This window comes from Ursus maritimus, unplaced genomic scaffold (assembly GCF_017311325.1).
Source record: "Ursus maritimus isolate PB19 unplaced genomic scaffold, ASM1731132v1 scaffold_2, whole genome shotgun sequence".
In the NCBI taxonomy this organism is placed as follows: Eukaryota; Metazoa; Chordata; class Mammalia; order Carnivora; family Ursidae; genus Ursus; species Ursus maritimus.
In genome coordinates, this window is record NW_024424452.1 from 46,306,741 (window position 1) to 46,327,555 (window position 20,815).

The 20,815-nt window shown below is 42.8% G+C and overlaps 1 protein-coding gene across 2 annotated transcripts; it reads left to right on the top strand.

Annotated features, from left to right (window-relative positions):
* The first annotated feature begins 160 nt into the window (after positions 1 to 160).
* Positions 161 to 7,671, top strand: RGS4 (regulator of G protein signaling 4). 2 transcript variants are annotated; one of them, XM_008685712.2, is made up of 5 exons: positions 161 to 315; positions 3,371 to 3,475; positions 3,786 to 3,847; positions 4,417 to 4,583; positions 5,012 to 7,671. In XM_008685712.2, exons 1-5 carry the CDS (start codon positions 272 to 274, stop codon positions 5,249 to 5,251), a joined length of 618 nt encoding a protein of 205 aa, XP_008683934.1. In that variant the 5' UTR covers positions 161 to 271; the 3' UTR covers positions 5,252 to 7,671. The 2 variants fall into 2 exon arrangements, with proteins under 2 accessions (XP_008683934.1, XP_008683936.1); XM_008685714.2 differs by lacking the exon at positions 4,417 to 4,583 and having other exon boundaries at positions 5,012 to 5,225.
* Positions 7,672 to 20,815: the final 13,144 nt, after the last annotated feature.

Genomic DNA, 20,815 nt, shown 5'->3' on the forward strand with positions numbered 1-20,815 from the left:
GGGGGGGGGGGGGGGCGGGCTGCTGCGGAGCGGCTGTGTCAGAGCTGCCGTCTGATTGGCCGGACGGCTGCGGGGCCGTGGTTTCAGAGCTGCCGTCTGATTGGCCAGACGGCCGCCGCTGGGCTATAAAAGGGACCCCTGCAGGCTCCGGAGCAGCTCCGAGGAGTCTGACAGCATCTTCCCGGAGAAAAGGCCACGCGAGCTCAAAACAGAAGCCACAGCTACTCCTGCCGCATTTCTTCCCTAGCTTGCGAATCCCACAGCGAGCAAGATGTGCAAGGGACTTGCGGGTCTGCCAGCTTCTTGCTTGAGGAGGTAAGATTATTTTCAGCCGCTCACCGCGTTAAACTTTCGGATAGACTTTCTTAGTTACTTACATATACTACTTGCTAACCTAGTTCTTTGGAATTAGAAACAGCGTGGTCAGAAGAGCCTCAACTTGCTAGCTTTCCTCTAAAGACCAACTAGAAATTGTCCCTGGAGAAGTGTGCCCCCCTCTCCCCCCGCATATTGGCACCTATGTGTTGTTTTATATGACCTCGGTTTTGAGGACTGTTACAATCTTCTCACCCAGCTAGTTCGAATTAAGAAGTGATATGAATTTTCGGACCAAATACAGTGATTGCTGTTATTTGAGCATCACTGGGGTCTGTGGAATCATGGCACTGAGCTTTCTGATGGGGTGGGTTAGGGGCAGATACCCCAGAATGAGGTTTTACCACATCACAGGCACTGTACTTTCTGTGCTGCAGTATCTTCCACTGTTTATGTTCTTATAAGCAAGGGTGACAATACAGTATGAGTGACAATACTAGATCCCCCTTCTCTCTCTGAGGCTTCCCCCGGTTCCTGAAATACCTTATGTGAGTGGTGGTTGAGAAGTATTGATCCTAACAATTCAGTTAAGGGTTCTATAGAAGATCTCATTCTGCAGACATTGTTTTGTTGATGTACGGTCTGTTGATGAAGAAAAAAAAGCAAAGCCACTTCATAACTCCTCATATGCCTTTGGCTTTACAGAAAGGGGGGGTATAAATAAATGCTTTCAGAGACTGCTTATAGATTAGCCAGCTGAAGACAAATACAAAACTAGTGCATATTCTATTATTTAATCTTACAGTTAAAGGTAGAAAGTCAGTCTGTACGTGTACCACCCCCTTGCTTCCCTGCAAATAAAAATCACCCCAAATTTCAATTTAGAAATATCCCAGAAAGCACCATCTTTTGTGCACCCCTTAGAAGTTTACCTTTCAAATATTCTGTCATTCAGGAGTATGAAAGAATATTCTTTTTTAAATGTGCTTTCTTGGCTGCTTTAAAATGAAGCAGGAGGGTCTGGCAGGGAGTACCTAGGACGTAGGTGCCCCTGACCTCCACCATTACTATCCTGAGCTGAAGGGAGCAAATTACTCCAAGCTTCGGTTAACTCATACCATGCAAAATACAGTTATGCTCTGGTAAGTATTCAGGGAGACAGATGAAGGATTGCACTAGTCTGCCCAAGGAGCTAAGACGCTAAGCTGGGGAGGTTACCTGTGTATCAGCAAGGTCAACGGCTCTTCCCTTTCCTCACTGGTCAACTGCAAATCAACTAGTCCAACACTTCACCCTAGCATCAGTGCCTGAGGCTGCAGAAGGGCACGAACTGTTCAAGGTCACGTAGGCAGTGGGTGGCCCAGTGCAGATCAAATCCTGTTTCCTGACTCCAGTGATCTCTGAAGTCATGCTGGTTTTTAATAATGGTTGCAGTACGTTATAAGGACAAAGGTAACATAATTGCTGAGCATACTTCCAACTCTTTATGAAATGACTTGCATTAGTCAGTAACTTAGATCTCAGCCTGACCCGGCACAGGTTTTCATGGAAACGTGAACTGAGTTCTATTTTGACAGAATCATAATATATTTGTGTCTTAGAATCACTTGAGCCTTCATGATTCTATCTTGCTATCATTAAGGAAGGTTTTGCATCCCCTGACCAGTTGGAGAAGCGGGGTGTGGTGGGGGGGCGGGGATCAGTCTTGTGAGGAAGAGAAAATACCATTTTAGGGACAGTCCAAGAACATAATGGAATTCCAGCTTTCTGGAGAAAGGCGCGTAGAAAAGGCACTGATATATCAGGAGCCGTCCTAAAATGTCTTTGTATCCTCGTGACTTTATTTTTCTCACTCTCCGTAGGAACATCGAGTCATTCATTTCTTCTAAAGTGACATTTCTCTTTTAAAACTATTTCTTGGCTTTTGCAATAAAAGAGATACAAACACAAGAGTAATTAACAAAGAGAAAGTTGAGCTTAAAACCTTATTAAAAGGTCCTTCTCTCGGGGCGCCTGGGTGGCACAGCGGTTAAGCGTCTGCCTTCGGCTCAGGGCGTGATCCCGGCGTTATGGGATCGAGCCCCACATCAGGCTCCTCCGCTATGAGCCTGCTTCTTCCTCTCCCACTCCCCCTGCTTGTGTTCCCTCTCTCGCTGGCTGTCTCTCTCTCTGTCACATAAATAAATAAAATCTTAAAAAAAATAAAAAAAAGTCCTTCTCTCGGAGTCAGTCGCACGCCCGCTGTCCCCATAAGCTGGAAGCCCTGCTCTTATGAAGCAGTCACAGCTGCAGTGGTGACTCTTGCCTGCGTCTCTGTTGTTTTTAAGGCTCGGATGCCCTTTATAGTGTAAATGCTCTTACAGTGTAGATATTAAGCAGGAAAGCACTAGCAGGAGCAGGAGATTTCTCTAGAAGCAAGCCTGAAGTTGGTCAGGTGTTGGCCAGAACATTTGCGTTTGCCACCCCGCCGCTTCCCTCTGCTGGAGCTGCGCGCCCACCTCCGTGAATGTCCCATAAGGTGAATTGCTTGGCACCACCTCCTGTGACCGCACAGCCCTTTCCCTTGCTAAGGTGCTCTGCTTAGCCGCGCTTAGGTCCCTCTGCTAGCAAGGAGGCAGGTGGAAACAGCTACCGCCGTCCAGAAGGTGGCGTGCACAGGAAGGAACCACGTTCTGCGCTTACGGCTTCCTCTCCAGTTCCCACAAATTACCCAGAGAGCAGGCACATTTTCACCGTGTTTCTGTCAAAGACACCAAAGCGTCCCATCGGTCAAAATGACAGGTTTACAGAAGAGGCCCCTGAAGCCGACTGAGGGTCTGAATTCTGTTGCAGACAGAGCAGGCTGGGCTGTGACTCTGGCCCCCGGGTTCCTAGCGAGTCACAGGCAGACACAGAAGTGGAATTTGCTTTTTCGGAGAGTTCACGCCAACTTCAGCTCCCATTTCCTAAGTAAACTGCCCCTGCCCCTTTACTAGTAATGGACTCTTTGAGCTCTGCCACTAGGGTCTCTTTTAAAAGAGCTAATTAGCATTGTTCTTTTTCTTCTTCTGTGCAGTGCGAAAGATATGAAGCATCGGCTAGGTTTCCTGCTGCAGAAGTCTGATTCCTGTGAACATAATTCTTCCCACAGCAAGAAGGACAAAGTGGTGGTTTGTCAGAGGTAAGGGAAAAGGGCTCAGTGGAGACCCATTGAGTATTAACTATTTAAGTCAAGGATGTTCTATGAGGAGAAAAGGAAGTTGTGTTCTTAGTGACGCTAGGTTTAGATCAAGGTGGCGTACATTTTCATGAAGACCGTAGTTGCATTGGAAATGTCCATGCATTTAATGGAAAGACTTGCCTAATCAACAGTAGGTCTCATCATAAGGGTAGAAAAGAAAATATCTGCATGTTTTTCAGGATCTTAAATTTCTTGCCCTAAGTTTGTATCATGGCATTCAAGTTATTCTTTTTCTCTGTAATGTCTCTAGGGTGAGCCAAGAGGAAGTCAAAAAATGGGCTGAATCACTGGAAAACCTGATTAGCCATGAATGTAAGTCTGACGGCTTTCTTCCCCACTAGGATGAGGACAAAAGCTCTCTAGATAGACAAGTTATCTCATACTATATTTGATCTAATAGGAAATGCAGATGGAGTTGGGTTTCTTCTGACTTCCAGACTCAGGAGAATCAGTCTGTTTAAAATGTTAGCATGCCCCCGAGCTTTGTGACAGACAGTGGGAAGTTCATACAGAAACCATGTGGAAAACCATCTCTCTCACCACATGGGGAAAAGGTAGAGGGGAAAAGTTCCAAATATGGAGACTTCTTGCAGAATCGGCCTTAGTTTCTCTTTTTCAAATTTACTTTGGCAATTGGTGGCTGCATGTCAGAAGCACTGAGACTTCAAACCTTGAGCAAGAAGCACTAAGTATAACTGAGATCCCATAGATGTCAAACAGATTAGGGTCACCTGACTCCAAGTGACCCCCAGAAAGGGGGGGAGTGGGGGTTGCTTGAACCCATGCTTTATTCTCTCAAGCACCTTGGCTTTCTCTGAAATACACCGTCCAAGAGGCCTGCCAGGGTGATGACGAGAGCGGCTCTTTCTCCTCCATCACAGGTGGGCTGGCGGCTTTCAAAGCTTTCTTGAAGTCTGAATACAGTGAGGAGAACATCGACTTCTGGATTAGCTGCGAAGAGTACAAGAAGATCAAATCGCCCTCTAAACTAAGTCCCAAGGCCAAAAAGATCTATAATGAATTCATCTCAGTCCAGGCAACCAAAGAGGTAGGTCTTCATGGCAGAGAACTCTCTGGATCTTAGTGAAATTTCCTGCAAGTGGTATTCAGTGATGTGGGTCTTTAGATCACCTGAATTAAAGGAAAAGATCTAACAGTGGAGGAGGTCTTTATAATCTCCACGACCCCAAAGCAATCAGTTAAGAGAGAAGCTCTTTCAACCAGATGACTTAGATGATCTCCCTTAATGAGTGTTTTGATAAATCTTCCAGATTCATGAGAAAGAACAAAGGTATTGTCCTGCCCAACAAAAGCACATGAACCCTTTATACTGTCTCACGTGTGCTGGGGTGGAGCTAAATGTTCTTTTCATTTCTGGGGTATGGAGGGTGCACACGGGTTACTCACCACAAAGCATGCGGCCTCCCGTGCTCAACAGGGCGGTGTGTCTAATACGTCTTGGCCTTTGCCCTGCAGGTAAACCTGGATTCCTGCACCAGGGAGGAGACAAGCCGGAACATGCTAGAGCCCACGATAACCTGCTTTGATGAGGCCCAGAAGAGGATTTTCAACCTGATGGAAAAGGATTCATACCGCCGCTTCCTCAAGTCTCGATTCTACCTTGACTTGGCCAACTCTTCCAGCGCTGGGTCAGAGAAGCAGAAAGGAGCCAAGAGTTCTGCAGACTGTCCCTCCCTGGTCCCCCAGTGCGCCTGATTCCCAGAGAGCGCCGGAGGGCTGAGATGCCAAGACTCTATGCCTGGAACACCTGAGGCCAGATATTGATCTGCATTAAGCACCGGGGCTTTATCCACGTTGTAGCTTAGTGTTCGTGCTGCCTGCCATGTGTGAGTCACTCCCGTGTAAGAAGTAATCTAGTTTTGGTGTGTGAGTGTCCATCAGGGCAGGACCTCCTTCCAGTCCAGCTTTCCCAGAATTCCTTTAGGGTGCCACGTGAGCAAGTATCCAAAGAATGGTTTTGTAGGGGTGGCTTTCCAAAGACTGTTGCAGTTCTCTCCTCCCAACAGCTTGACCTCAGGTTGGTTGGTTGGTACATTTCATGTGACATCCACAAGCACGTGTATTCTGTTGGCACTTTCTCTAAATGCTACATGTTAAGATGAGGTTGATCTGTTATGTGTACATATGTGCGTGTGTGTAAATATATATATATACACACATATACATATATTTACACACACGCACATATATACACATTCTATGTATATGTGTCTATATGTATATATACATATATATTTCTGCTAGAATAGATAGGAAAGACCCTAGGTGCTCATTCCTAGAGTGTGTGTACATACCTACATGCGTGTTCTGATCCCTGGTCTTTCATCCTGCAGTCAAACAGGCAAACAGAACCAGTTGCCATGCAGGCCAAGAGAGGAATGCTAATCTGTGGAAAGTGGATTCTGTAGAGCTCCGCAGGTCCTGCTGGAGGCGCAGGGACTCCATGCATAGTTCAACCACGGACAGCCTCCGCGGTGAACGGTATTCTAAGGAGCAAGTATCGTAAAGAATTTTATGCCTCCCTGACACGGTTCTGTCTTGGGCTGGTTATTACTGATGGCACTTTTCGGTCCCGAAGCTGCTGGCCTCCCCTTCTGCCTCCCCTTCTTTGCCTGGGTGCTAGGTGCATGGTTATTAGCAGCCGGGTTGGTACGGGAGTTGGGAGAGAAGATGCTTGAACCAAATGAAGACACGCAGGTAGGGCCCCGCCAGCTCTACCTGCTGTAAGATACTGAGTGAGGGCATGGAACTTCAAGGTGAATAGTCTTATCCTCTCCTCTTTTTTCCTCTCCTGATCAAGGTGCTCTCCTCATTTTGTTTTTTCCTGAGGACTTCAGCCAGCAGATGAGGCTCCTTACTTCACTGTGGTTGGTTGGCTGTTTCCCTATCATGGCCCCAGGCTATATGCCTCCCCTTATGAACCAGCAGTGTGGGAAGGTTGTATCTTATAAAGGAGAAACATGTTTTCGCAAACTGAAAAGCCCTCGTAAGTTTCTCTTTTGAAAGTAGGACCTCATTCATTCCACCCCAGACATCGGGGCTAACAGAGCCTGCGGGTATCTCTTTCCAGGCTCTGAGACTAAAGGAGAGAGGAAAGAGGGAAAAAAGAAAAAAAAGAAAAAAAAGAAGAAGAAAAAGAAAAGGATACCAATTGTTAGAACTACTGTTTGGAACTTTTCAAGGCACATGACATACTTGAAAATTTCTCATTTATGTTATTTATGATGTTTTTTTCTACAATGTTTTTATTATTGTATTGTTTTATAAACGGAGGTGCAGGATATCACCTGAATTATTAATGAATGGCCAGGAAGTAATTTTCTTCTCATTCTTCTAAAACTACAGCCTTTGAAGTGTACACACACACACACACACACACACACACACATGCATGCACATTGCACCAATTCCTCCGGCATAAATTACACGTGTGAGCACCTTGTGGCTTTTAAGCCAACAGACTGGTTGCAGAATGAAAACACCAGAGTGCGTCTATACAAATCTCACTGTATTAAAGATGTAGGTTTTCTCCATCGTGCCCTTCTTGTCTCTCTGGCAGTCTTACTTTCCGTGTTCCCAGAGTTCTTCCTCAGCGTCCCTCTTATCATACCCGGTTCCAGAGTTTTGTCTCTAGTTGACTCCAGGAACCAAACATGTATCTCTGTTGAGCTTACCCTATTACAACTGTCACGACTTTCAGATTGTACCTGTGCTCGTAGGCTGCTGTCTCACAAAGAGGTCCGGAAGGTCATTCTGAATGAGAAGTAAATTATTTTATGTAATACAATTTCCAAGTGTGTTTTTCAATTGTATTTTCCTCTTATTTTCCCACCATCTGACATGCTGAGCTTACCTGCTCACGACCTGTGGGCAGAATACTCCTTCCCTTTGCATGCCTGCTTTTATCATGTGCTTGAAAGGCCTCAAAGCTGATGCTTCCAGTGAAACACACGCATCTTAATAATAAGGGTAAATAAATGCTTCGTACGAAACGATCTGCTTGTAAACACATTAATGATCCACAAAGACATGTGATGAGAAACAGCAGGGTGTCGGGCGATGAGAGAACGTGGCTCGTGTCCAGTCTCTGATCTGTCCCACGCCAACTCTGGAGAAGGAAGCAGAAAATAAATGTTGTATATTCTGTTCCTGCCACTGCTCCCACTCCCTCTCATCACAGAGCCGAGGCAGCCTTGGCTCTGGAGACTTTGCTCAGCAGACTTGGCGTACTTGCAGGTCCTCAGTCACTGGTCAAGACAGAGAGTTCACCTTTCAAAACTGCCCTTCTTCCACCTCCAAGTACCTGTCCAATGAGAGAAGGTGGGAACAGAGGAGACCCAGAAAGTGGAAGGGAGCTGTAGATACCTGAGGACAGATTCCTGCCCAAACTGCTTAAAATCTTTCCCTCCCCCTTACAGATTTCTGTCCCCTAGAAAGGAGGTATAGAATGTTCCCATTCACAGTCATGGGTACAGGATCTGTTATGCCGTTGAGACCCCCATTTCCTGAATTCTACCTTTCCCATTGGGAGAGCCAGCTTACAGGGTGTTAAGGACTACAAATTTCAAGCTATTTTGAGGAAGAGATCTTTTCAGGGATCTGGTGAAAATTAGGGACCATCTCCTGAGAAAAATACACAAGGGCTCCAGATTCATCAGAAACATTAAGAGGGAAGTTTTACAACCCCCCTTCAGACACACAGGGCTGCCCTTCCCCTTCCCCATGGGTGTTTCAGATTCCCCGCAGGTGCGTGGTCGCTGCTCCTTGTGTGCAGTACCATCTTCCAAGTATCACAGAGGAACTCAAGTCACCACTCTTAGCCATTCTGAGCTGTATGCTTGTCTCCAATCTCTACCTTGCCCATCCTTTCTTCCCGACGGTCGGCCATGAAATAAATAACACAGACGTGCAAACTCTTTCTGACCGCTATCAAGGACCATGTTTTGAAAAACCTTATTGCTTATTATGTGCCAGACATTGTCCTAAGCCCTGTATATAAGTAATAAATTTAATTCTCACACCAACCCTGAGATACACATGCCAGTCATGGGCATGGCTTCTGCAAAACATCTGCTGATTTTTATAGACGAGGAAACTGAGTCACAGAGAAGTTAAGACACTTGTCAAGGTCAAGCTGCCATCAAGGAGCAAAGCTGGGATTTGAACTGGGACATCTTTGCCCCAGAGGATGGCAGAGACTCGAGCATTCACCAAATACCCACACGCTAACGGACAAGGAGCAGACTGTCACTTGCAAACCTATATGGTCAGGAATAGAGCCACATGTGTTTCCATCTCTCTCCTCTCCTTCCATGGCAACCGTGGAGATTATATGTTTCAGATTATGTAGCAGCGAGTTGAAGGACCCCTTGACTCACTTCAGAATATCAAGCGAATAAGGAATAAATTATTGCTGATTTGAGTCATCTGTTTACAAGGCTGTTTGTTACTCCGGCAGAGCCTTGCTTATCCTGAGAAGTGAGGAGACTGTGCCCTTCACCGTGCCACTACGTGGTTGTCCTTTAATTGTATGGGGGCAGGCACAAGGGTACGGATGAGGGGACTCCTTTACATTTCAGCAATTTGCAAACAAAACTTGACTTTGGAGAAACTCCACGACCCATGGTGCCCCAGGTGTGCCAGCACTCCATGTTAATCGTGCTTAGATGTTCAGAGTTAGAAATGAGATGATAGAAGGAGGAAAGAAGAAAGAAAAATTAAAAGAGCCACTTCCGGGGGAAAACTCACTATCCATCAGCTTAGCCCCAACACGCGGACAAAAAAAAAAAAAAAAAAAAAATCAGTCTAGCAAGCCAGCCAGATAAATTGGCTCATGTGACCACCAAGACTCGAAAGCATAGTAAAAAAACAAAAGGGCTCCATTCACTGAGTTCAGAGACTGAATTCAAGACATGACTTTGCTTAGACCATTACCTGCAGGATGGCCACTAAATTGTTCATCATTAAAAAGTGTTGTGTTAGTATGCATTGCTTTCTAGATGTCACACAGAAATATGACATGAGAAAGGAAAATACTGGGTTTTAACCTTTTTGTGGTATAGAATAGAGGCAGAGTTGAGTGAAGGAACTGAGGAAGAGCTCACCTCGAAGTAACGTCCGATGTTTTAGATTTTTGCACGCAAAGTGGTAATGACCGAGCTGAGACCAAGGACTACTGAATTTCCAAAGCGCTTCGGTGGCGGTCAGCAACGCCTGGAGAGAGAACTGGTTTCCAAAGGAAAGCTAAAACTTAATAGTAGCATCTTACGTCTATGGTAAGCTTATTAATTGCCCAGTCTACGCTGAGTGCTTTCCATGATCTCATCTAACCCTTAGACCTAAACTCTGAGGGAGATGCGATTAGTGGCCTTCCATTACAGGTGGAGAAAATGTGACACAGGCAAGTTCAGAAATGTATCCAAGACCATACATCAAAGAAGTGGCAGAGCATGGGTCAAAATCTCCCACTGAAATAAACACATTTAATTAGTCAAAGAGAAGGGGAAAGGAGGGAAGAGAAGGAAGAAGGAATCACAGCAAGCAAGGAGAACCTAACAAGAAGAAATGGAAGTAGAAGGGAGAGAAGAGGTAAAAAGATGAAAAGAGAAAGGAAAGGAAGACCAGAAGGGATAGAAAATGTGAAAAGAAGGACCAGGAAAGATGGAGCAGAAGAAATAGAAATAAGATGCATGTTGTGAGGAAGGACAGACTGCCAAACGCTCGCCCATGCTGGCATCTGGGTGGCTTCCAGATGCTGGGTGGTCTCTGTGCCCTGTCTGGGCTGGGGCAGGTGAAAGGGCTCTCTGGGACTACGGAAAAGGGAGTTTGGGACGCAGGGGATAAATACCAGGTCAGCTTCCTCTCTAGGAATCACTTGCCTGTTTCTTCTTTCTCTCTCTAAATTTCCCAGATCCAGAGCAAATCTTTAACTACCCAACCCCCCCCAACAAAAACCCTGGAAAACAAACAAACAAACAAACAAACAAACAAAACCTAAAGGAAGAATGAAAAAAGATAGAACAGGTCAACTTTGGTTCCAGGGCGTCCCTGCTTTGGGGTGACATTGCACAAGGACAGCAAGTCATTCAGCCACTGCAGGGGTCACACACTGACAGGACCCCAGAGGGAAGCAGGCATTTAGCAAATGGTCCTGGTCACATTGCTCCTGCTCCCCACTGGGAGGGAGGCCAGTGATGACCACAGGGTCTAGGTTAAAGGGAATTGCCCGCCACACGAGTCTGGCCAAGGCAATAGCATGTGTCAATCAACGGCAAGTTAGACTGTGGGAATTAGGGGAGTATGACCTCTTGAGAGTCATTCTCCAGGGTTGACTGGTGGGGGCCGGCGGGGTGGGTGTTGCTTTGGAAGAAAGTAAAGCAAGAGTTTTGTTGATTTTTTAGAAGTATTATTTGTAAAATTCCCAGATTATCCCACCAATCCATCTGGTTTTTGAGTAGCTATCTTCTGTCAGGGCAATATAGCCCTGAGATGTCCCCTCAACAACCACAAGGGATGGAAAATGAATTCCAGCTACGTCATGTCAGAGACAAAGACTAGAATTCCTTCTCTGACCACCACACCTGCACACTCTGCCTCCCTGCTTCTCTTCCCATCTCTCCTCTGTAGAACTTGGTACTTTCTGCTACCCTTGCCATGTTACTGATAATTCCATACTTGGGGGTGTTAGAAAGGACAACTGTTAGAGCAGTTTTCAAGATCTAGATCAATTCTCCTTCCAATTTCTATGTTGGAGACACCTTCCCTTACATGGGACCCTTTGAACTGGAAACCACAGAATTACCCCCGGTTCTTTCTCACTCCCTCTCTCACACCCAGTAGTTACCCACTCTGCAGAATTCATCCGGGTAAAATCACTCAAAGCCTGTTCCTGCCTCTCTGCTGGTGTGACCATGGCAGACCCTTCCTCCGGGCCACTGTCATATGTGGCCAGGCGGATTGCGTTGCCCTTACTTCTGATCTCTCCACCTCCATTCTGATACCCTCTGATTCACTCCACATAACCACCGGTCAGCTCTGAGAGGCACATCTGACCTCTCCCTCTCCTGCTGAAAATCCGCCATGCTCTCAACTCTCTAGGCGAGTTTTGAGACTCTATGATTTTGAACTCTCTCTAGTCTTCTGGCCTCATCTCTGATGACTCCTCCTCTGATCCGTAATGGTTTGTACTTCTGGCGGGCCATGTTGTTAATTGCCTCTTACGATTGTTTAAGCCAGTCTTCCATCCTTCTTCATCCAGCTACCTCCTACTGTTTAGCTGGAACTCAGCTCAGGACCTAGCCACGGTGAGAAGCCTTCTCCCCGTCTTTGACAGGACTTCAATGTTCCCCTAATGTCAAGGCTTCCCTTGATACTCTGTCCTGTTTTCACGGCTACTAGCAGAGTGTCCTGTAACCAGGGATTTATGAGTGCGTCTCCCAAAATACATGGCCAGTTTCTCAAGGTTACCGATCATGTCTCATTTGATTTTATGACCCCTGCACCAAGTTCTGAGCCTAATACATGGAAGGTGACTATTTGTTGACTGAGGGACAGCCTTCAGTTTTACATACTCCTGGATGCGAATAGGAGAGTGATCCAGCAGTCCCCTCCCACGTCCTGAACACTTACTGTATGCTGAGCGTTCACATGAGCCTCTCAGGCTTTACTGTATTCTCACCATTTTCCTCTTGGAAAATGCAGGGATGTTTCTCCCTGCCTTGCGCTAGGGGTGGGCAGTGAAATGACCAGAGTAGGGAGGAGCTGGTTGGAGCCACTTTACAGAGAAAAGAAGATTTAAAAAAAGGAGTTGATAGAGTGTGAACAGTGTGTTTCTTTCTATACCTATTCTATACAAACAGTGAAAACTTACGTGTATTTCGTATGAGTTTACATGCAATTAAAATCAGTATGCTCCTTGACATAGACAAGCTTCTCATTTATATCCACAGCAGAAAATAGCTAACATTTATTATTTACTCTCCGCTAATACACCTCTCTATGTGCATGAACTTATTTATTGCATGTAATGACCTTATGGTGAAGAGGCACTAAAATTTATCACTCTCTTTTTAGAGGTGATAAACTGAGGCACAGAAAGGCAAGTATCTTGCCCAAGATCACACAGCTCATAAGCTGAGGAGCCAGGAGTTGGTCCCAGGGCAATGTGGCCCCAGAACCCATGCTCTTTGCTACAGTCTCTCTCACATAAGCCTAGAATTCTATCTACTCAGTGATCACTCAGAAAAAGTGGATCGATTGACCACTCTTCCCTCAAAAACAATGTTTCTCTGAAAGTTTCTTCTGCTAACCTCACTTATTTCTTGGTATGCCCCTATTTCTACTTGTCTCTTCTATTTCTTGTAAAATTTTAACAGCTTGCTTCCAACTGTCTAACACTCCACTCCATGTTTCCTCAGACCCTCTCCCCTGACCTACACAAGAAACTCTTGTCCTTGGAGTGATAATCAGGACTTCTAAGACCAAACTAAATCTAGACCAGTACTGCTACTGACGTCCCCACATAGCTTGCTCAGCTGCCTCCTTAATTTCTACATCCCCATTGATGTCTGGACTCAGTCCATGGAATAATTACAGATGGCAGGTGGGGCAGTCTCCACACCTGCCTCCAGTGCTGCTGCCTGATTTATGGCTCTCCAGCACACTGATAATGGAGAAGTTGGGAATTGTATGACTTCAGCACTAAAAATAAACACTGAAAATAGGCTAGCAGCACTATTTATTTTGCAGGATGAAATACTATAGGAAATTTGAGTTCCATGAATAACCTTAAGTAGCAATAGAGAAACCCATACGAAACAAAGGAGCAATTAAAGAGAAAGGGACAGTAATTAAAGGTAAATGCTTAAGTCTGTATTTTTAAGTAATAATAATAGCTTTCACTTATTGAGAGCTGATGTTGACCCTGGCACTGGGATTTGGGCTCTGCCTGTGATGCCCCCTTCAACTCTTGCAGTATTTCCACTTTGCCGGTTAATAAAGCTGTTCAGAGTCGAGTGCACTCAACTTCACTCAAGATCTCACCACCAATAAGCCACAAACTCAGGACTAAGGTAAGGTCAGTTGGAATCCAGAGCTCTTTGGGTCTTAATGACTCATAATAACTGTTTCCCCAAACTGTACTGCTTTCAATCACCTCAAAATGGCTCTCTCCTAAAGGGATACCAGCATTTGGGGGTGATTTTATGTGAATTTTTACTCAGTTATCGATACCCTGATCTAGAACAAAAGAAAACTCTTGTCTGAAGCAGAAATTGGGGAAGCTTTATATAAATGACAGATTCCATGGGCGCCTGGGTGGCTCGGTTGTTAAGCATCTGCCTTCTGCTCAGGGCGTGATCCCAGGGTCCTGGGATCGAGTCCCACATCAGGCTTCTCCGCTGGGAGCCTGCTTCTTCCTCTCTCACTCCCCCTGCCTGTGTTCCCTCTCTCGCTGGCTGTCTCTGTCAAATAAATAAATAAAATCTTTAAAAAATAAAATAAAATAAAATAAATGACAGATTCCAGGCTCCAACTCTAAAGATTTGGTGTTTGGGGGATGGATACCTTTAAAAAAAATTTACGTTTAATGATCTTGATACATAATCAGCTTGGAAACCATTGATCTAGGGAACCCAGCTCAGAACAAGGACTCTGAGGTTGTGTATAAATAGGCCAGTTCCTACCACTCTCTGTATCTTAGATTCCCCATTGGTAAAATGAACTTGATAACAATCCCACCGAATGACCGGGACACAGAAGCTATGCAGAGGGAGCAGCGTGTTTGGAGTCTTTGGGAGATGAGGGCAAAGGGCCCCCTGCTCAGGATTTTACGTTGATAATGGCAGTTGAGCATAACATATTAAACATAAGCCACTCTGGCTCATTTGACATTTATAATTACCTGTGAAGTACATATCATTATAAAAATAAAAATTAAAAAAATGTTTTTTGATTTTTTCTCTCACTATATACAAAAATTAATTTTGTATGTTAAGCATAATGCAAAAATATTAAAATATTAAAATTATATATGCTCTCTTAACTTACTTTCTTCTTATCTATATACTATAGATTTGTTTTAAGATAGAATTTAAGTAGAATTTTTATATATAGTTTGATAATATTTTTCTTTAAAATATTTTAGTAGAATATACATATTCCTATCGCTGGTGTGTTTGGATTCATATTTACCACTTTTTTGGAGTTTTCTGTCTCACTAGTTTCCCCCTGCTTATTTTTTCTCATTTTAATTATTTCCCACTTCCTATTTTATAAGTTAAATTTCTGTCCGAAATATTTTAGAGTATATCTGTATACTTTATTTTTTTTAAAGATTTTATTTATTTATTTGAGAGAGAGAGTATGAGAGAGAGAGAGAGAAAGGGAGGAGCGTTAGAAGGAGAAGCAGACGCCCCACTGAGCATGGAGCCTGATGTGGGGCTTGATCCCAGGACCCTGGGATCATGACCTGAGCCACCTACACACCCCGCCCTGCATACTTTAACATGCATACATAACCAAGCTAACATTAATCAATATTTTACCCCTTAACTGGGTATTTCAAAGACCTTATTATTTTGGCTTTGATAATCTCTATCTCAACTTACATGGCATTGCTGTCCATTATTTTATGTTTATTTTTTTTCAAATATTCAAAATTGAATATTACTGCTTTCCTGTACAATCAATATTTATTGCATACCAGGATTTTTATCCACAATTCTTTTCTTTGAGGATTATTTTCCTTCTGGTTAGTTATAAAGCCCTCGGATTTCCTTTAGGGAAAATCTGTGAAAGTTATACTCTAACAAAAATAATTCTTTTGGTCTAAAATTGTGACTTTTGACAATTTTCAACAAAAAATGATTTTACTCTCATTCTTTAAAGAACATTTTACTGTAAACATAATTTTATTTGGATGTTTATTTCACCCTAACCCATGAAAGGTAATATTCTATGACCTTTGAGTTCAATGCTGTGGTTGGAAAGTCAGCTGTAAGTGTAATATCTGCTTTTTTTTTTAAAGATTGTATTTATTTATTTGACAGAGAGAGACAGCCAGCGAAAGAGGGAACACAAGCAGGGGGAGTGGGAGAGGAAGAAGCAGGCTCATAGCGGAGGAGCCTGACGTGGGGCTCGATCCCAGAACACCGGGATCACGCCCTGAGCCGAAGGCAGACGCTTAACCACTGTGCCACCCAGGCGCCCCTGCTTTTCTTTTTTCTATCTTCCTTTAGATTTCCCTTTGTCTTCAATTTTTCCTAGTTATAAGTTTATTCATTCTATAAGAAATTAGTTGGACATGCTCAACTATAGATAAAATCTTTAAATAATTTTGGAAAATACTCAAACATGATGTGTTTGATTATTGAGGATTTCCCCATTATCCCTCTTACATTCTTCAGGAGTTCCTTGGACGTGTTGATCTTTACAGCTTATGTCCTATGCCTCAACTCTCCCTCTGGCATTCCGAATAATTTCTTCAGACCTGTCTTCTAGTTTACTAGTTATCTCCTTCCGGAATTGTTCAATGATCTGTTTAAACTACTTTGTTTATTTTTCCTTTAAAATTTTATTATTTTAATATTTTTGCATTTACATTTAACATACAAAATTTATTTTTGTATATAGTGTATTGAAAACAATAAGAAAAAAAGGTTTTTATCTTTTATCTATGAAAAAACTGAATACCCAGAACCCAAAGATGCAATAACATATTATTAAAATTAATAAAATTTGGCCAAGTAACTTGCTTTGTATTTCAAATATTGGTACTCTTTTCTGTCTTCTACCAATGAGTTCCTATAAACAGAAATAAAAACTATCGCATTTACTATATTTAAGAATACTTTTAATAAGAATACATTTAATAAGAAAATACACCTATATGAATAAAACCATAAACACCTTAATAAGCATATAAAGCAAGAAGCCAAGAATCAATGCCATTTTGAAAATAAATATTCCCTAAATTAATTTATACATGTAATGCAATCCTAATTACAATCCCAATAAGATGTTTTCGGAATTGCATAATAGGTTCCTGACTGTCATATGCAAGGAGTAACGTCAAAAAAGTAGCCAAGAAAAAGTGTGAAAACAAGAACAGCGAGGACAGATTTGTCCTACCAAATACCAGATAAGATGTGACTGCCTTCATATCAATAAAAATTAATCTAAGAATGAAAAGATAGAGCAAAAGAACATAACACAAAATACTGAATTATTCCCCAATATATAGTTCACTTATATAAAAAAAAATTTATGGTGCTGATCTCATTTCTACAGGAAAAAGAAAAATTTCTTTCATATATAGTGAAGCTACAACAGGCTACTCATTCTGCAATCCACTTTATAGTTCAACAGGAAACTCAAGGTCTCTAGAGTTTAGAAATGTTCTCAAAAGAAAGTCAGTTTCAATACTTGCTGATGTTTCTCTGAATTCACACTTCTAATTTCTTGGCTTTTGAGAATTCCTTACTTTCATGCCAACTCACTAACATATTTTTTAAGGTTGATTTCATATGTTACCCAGCACTTGGTATTATTCCTATGGAAGGTTTGCTCAGGGTATCTGGTCCATCGTTGGAGAATACACACATGGCTTTTTACAGGGGCCTGCGTGCTTACGAGGGGGTGAGGCAAGAACAGTTCAAGAAACTTACATAAAGCAGACTGTGTTTGCGGCGAAGAGCTTTAGTGCAGTGAGAAATGTTGGGTTGAGGTTTTTCTTTATTAAATGTTTATGTAATTGATCCATTAGGAAAAAAAGTAAGCTCAAGATGGGCCTAGACTGTGAGCGGGTTAACACCAATTGAATGGGCTCAGCATGTCAATGAGGAAGCTGTGAATATACGCCAGGAATACATATAGGAGTCTCTGGTCTGAATAAAGATTAGTGAATGCTACTTACTATAGTGAAAAGGTTGGTAAACTGCTCTAATATTTTAAATCCAGAAAGACCCAGAGGTAGGAGGAGATAATAACTGGAAGTCAACTCATTCTCTTCTTCTTATCTTTGACATTCTGTTCCCATTCTCAACCTGGTTACACCTTCTGTCACCTTTCTGTTTCAAATTCCTATCACATTTTCTAGTCCGAGTGATGTCTTGCCCTTCTGGAAAAATATGAATGATCCCAACTATTCTCAATGATTCCCTTCTTTATTCCCAATATGCACAACTTCGATAAAAGTCACTTCTATATTACCTTATGCCGTTCTTCGATATTTTTCTAAATTCTTGTTTATTTTCTCTAAAGAAGACAGATCTCACATGGAAGGTTTCTTCTATATACCCCATAACCCTAGAACAGTTGTAGGCATTGAGATTAGTGATCAGCCAATGTTTCATATTTGTCATTTATGCACAAATAGAAAACTTGAAAATGTAGTATTTAACTAAGGTGTTTTTCATGCAAATACCAGAACTCATCTGGGACTTCTCTGTCTCACTACAGGACCCTTGGAGCTCGGTGGGTCAGACCAGATGTTCAGTAATGTTTGCTTGCTGAATAAAGGGAATTGGATGCAAAAAAAAAAAAAAAAAGAAAGAAAGAAAAGAAATAACAAAAGAGAGGATGAGAGAGAAAGAAAAAAGGAATAGAGGAGAAAAGGAAGGAAGGACAGAAGAATGGAGGGAAGGAAGGAAGAAGGAAAGAAGGAAGGAAGAAAAGAGGGAAGGAAAAAAGGAAGGAGGGAGGGAGGCAGGAACGTCCATTGATTTAATCCTTTACAGTTTTGTGAAAATAGAAATCCAGAGAAAAGACTGGCAAATCAGGGAATAAGGACGCCAATATAAGAAAATAAGAGTATATTTAAGTCAGAAACATCATGTGCTTGGCAACCACTTGGTGCTCAAATGAACACACTGATTGCCCAGTCAGTTAAGTGAACATTAGACACAGTTCAGTTAAGAGGTGTTGTCCGATAGCCAGCTTTACTGGAAAAGGTGAATTGGTCAGCTGAATTTCTCTTTCACAGATCACTGGGAGGAAAGCTGCTCCAGTGGTTCCAATAAAGCAGATGTACCTTGGTCTCCCTTGTGTTTAGCCGTTCTTTACTTGGATTAGCTTCTGCCAGGAACTGGACTGTTCGAGATAAATTTTAGGCAACATTGGGCAGTTACATTGATTCTGTCAGGTGACAGGTTGTCCCTTCATCAGTTGTTTTTCTCCATGAGGTCTGCTGACTCCAAGGTGGGAAGAAACCCCCTCGGGAACATTGTCCTTACTGGCAGAAAACTGCTGAATTCATTCTCACGGGTTTGCATCCTGCCAACAGCAGACAATGATGATGAAGCCAATATTGTTGCCACGAAGACCTCGGTGTATCTATCACCCAAGACTGTTCTCTTTAAGACCTTGAGGCATTAAAATGAAGCTTTCCTTTCCATCCATCAGCATTCGAGAAGAAATGAGAGCCAGAAAAATAGAGTGAGGAGGGAAAGGGAGTTTATTACCTTTACAAGCTAAAATTGGAACTATGCTCTAATAAATCCCTTTTATGGCTTATAGTTCATCAGTTTTAATTTGGAAAGGGATGGGGCCAGTGATGGAATGAAGATAAGCAGAACTTGTTTAATCTCCAATGAGTCATGCTTATGAAAAATGCCTGCTACCCGGGTCATTTAGCCATGAGCAAATTATCATCCTTTCTTGTTAGTAACATTTCTCCATTTCACCTTCAGTTCTTCACATAGGGACAGAGAGTTCTTGAAGTTCATATCCACAAAATAATAATTAAAGTGAAGACAATGTTATAGAGGCCCAGTGCGGATATTGATATTCCCCTCCCCCTCTCCCCACTGCCCCAAATATAAAGAGCTCTATACTTGCAGCCTGAGGAAACAAGAACAAATAACAGATAGCATAATCCATATTTTCCAGAGACAGGTCACAATGTATTGAAAGAAGGATTTAGAGGTGGGCAGGGAAAGTATTTTAAGGAATTTTTCAAAAGTAGCCGTCTATACTGGCATCACAGAAGGCGAGCTGGAACTTACTGGTGTGCCCTGAGAAAGTATTTATTGGCTGTGAAACCCGTGGAAAGCCCTGGGTGATATACTGGGGTAGGGTGCTACTGAGAGACCTATAAGGAATGGATCCAGCCCTGGGAGACCTCCATTAAAAACACTTTGAAGTCTAAGTATAAAACTCAAAGTGTTATTTCAGAGTAGGTACTAACAACCTTCAGTGCACAATGACTTTATGTAGTCATAGGTCATCTTTCATTATGATTAAGAAATAGCTTCTAAAAGAAGATCAGACATCTCCTGATTGGATGCAACTTTGACGCAAGTGGAAACATGATGTAATATTGTAATACTGAGATCTTGGAGTAATTGACTGATGGAAAATATTGAGAATAAGAGAATAAGAATTTATCTTAGCCATTTGGGTGTGAGAGGAGTATTAACGATCAATTGTCCTTTCCCCATTCTATGCGTTCCTGATGGGACTACCAGTCACAAGAGTATGGCCCCTCCTCCCCTCCACACAATTGGACATGTGAAATGAGCAAGGCTAATCAGACTCTGGTCGTGTGAATTTTAAGAACAAAAATGTCCCCGAATTCCTGCTGTTGAGATCTTCCCTGGTCTTGACCTTCTCAAGGCTTGATTATTTGGCTCTTCTGTCAATTCTGTAACACACCGATGCTTCATAAATATTACTTAGCAGTCCTTTCTTTTTTCATCTGGTTTTAAGTCCATCTCTTATTAATTTGGTTCAAAGTTAACCGATATGGGGGCGCCTGGGTAGCGCAGTCGTTAAAGCGTCTGCCTTCGGCTCAGGGCGTGATCCCGGCGTACCGGGATCGAGTCCCACATCGGGCTCCTCCGCTATGAGCCTGCTTCTTCCTCTCCCACTCCCCCTGCTGTGTTCCCTCTCTCGCTGGCTGTCTCTCTGTCACATAAATAAATAAAAAATCTTAAAAAAAAAAAAAAAAAAAACAAAGTTAACCGATATGCCCCAAGTAAAATATTAATGAGAGTCTAGTCACCCTAAGAGAATTCATAAAAATTAAAATTTTCTATCTGCAGAGCTGGGAACCAGATCACTATTACGGAAGTGTACCAAGATGTTACCTTTACATGAGGAAAGCCCCAGACTACCTCTCCCATCCTTCAAAACACTACCAATAGTCAGCAAGATATTTATGGAGTAGTTTCATAGATTTGCATTTTTGTTCCTTCTCTGGTTTTCCATTTGGAGAATAACATTATTGGACTCCCTAACCCTAAAGTATTCAGCCTGGAACAG

Excerpts from the sequence above, each read along its gene's own strand:
- RGS4 (XM_008685712.2), top strand. The coding sequence starts at position 272 with ATGTGCAAGGGACTTGCGGGTCTGCCAGCTTCTTGCTTGAGGAG. Across the intron at positions 3,476-3,785 it reads AAAGTGGTGGTTTGTCAGAG|GGTGAGCCAAGAGGAAGTCA; the intron begins GTAAGGGAAAAG and ends TAATGTCTCTAG. Across the intron at positions 3,848-4,416 it reads AAACCTGATTAGCCATGAAT|GTGGGCTGGCGGCTTTCAAA; the intron begins GTAAGTCTGACG and ends CCTCCATCACAG.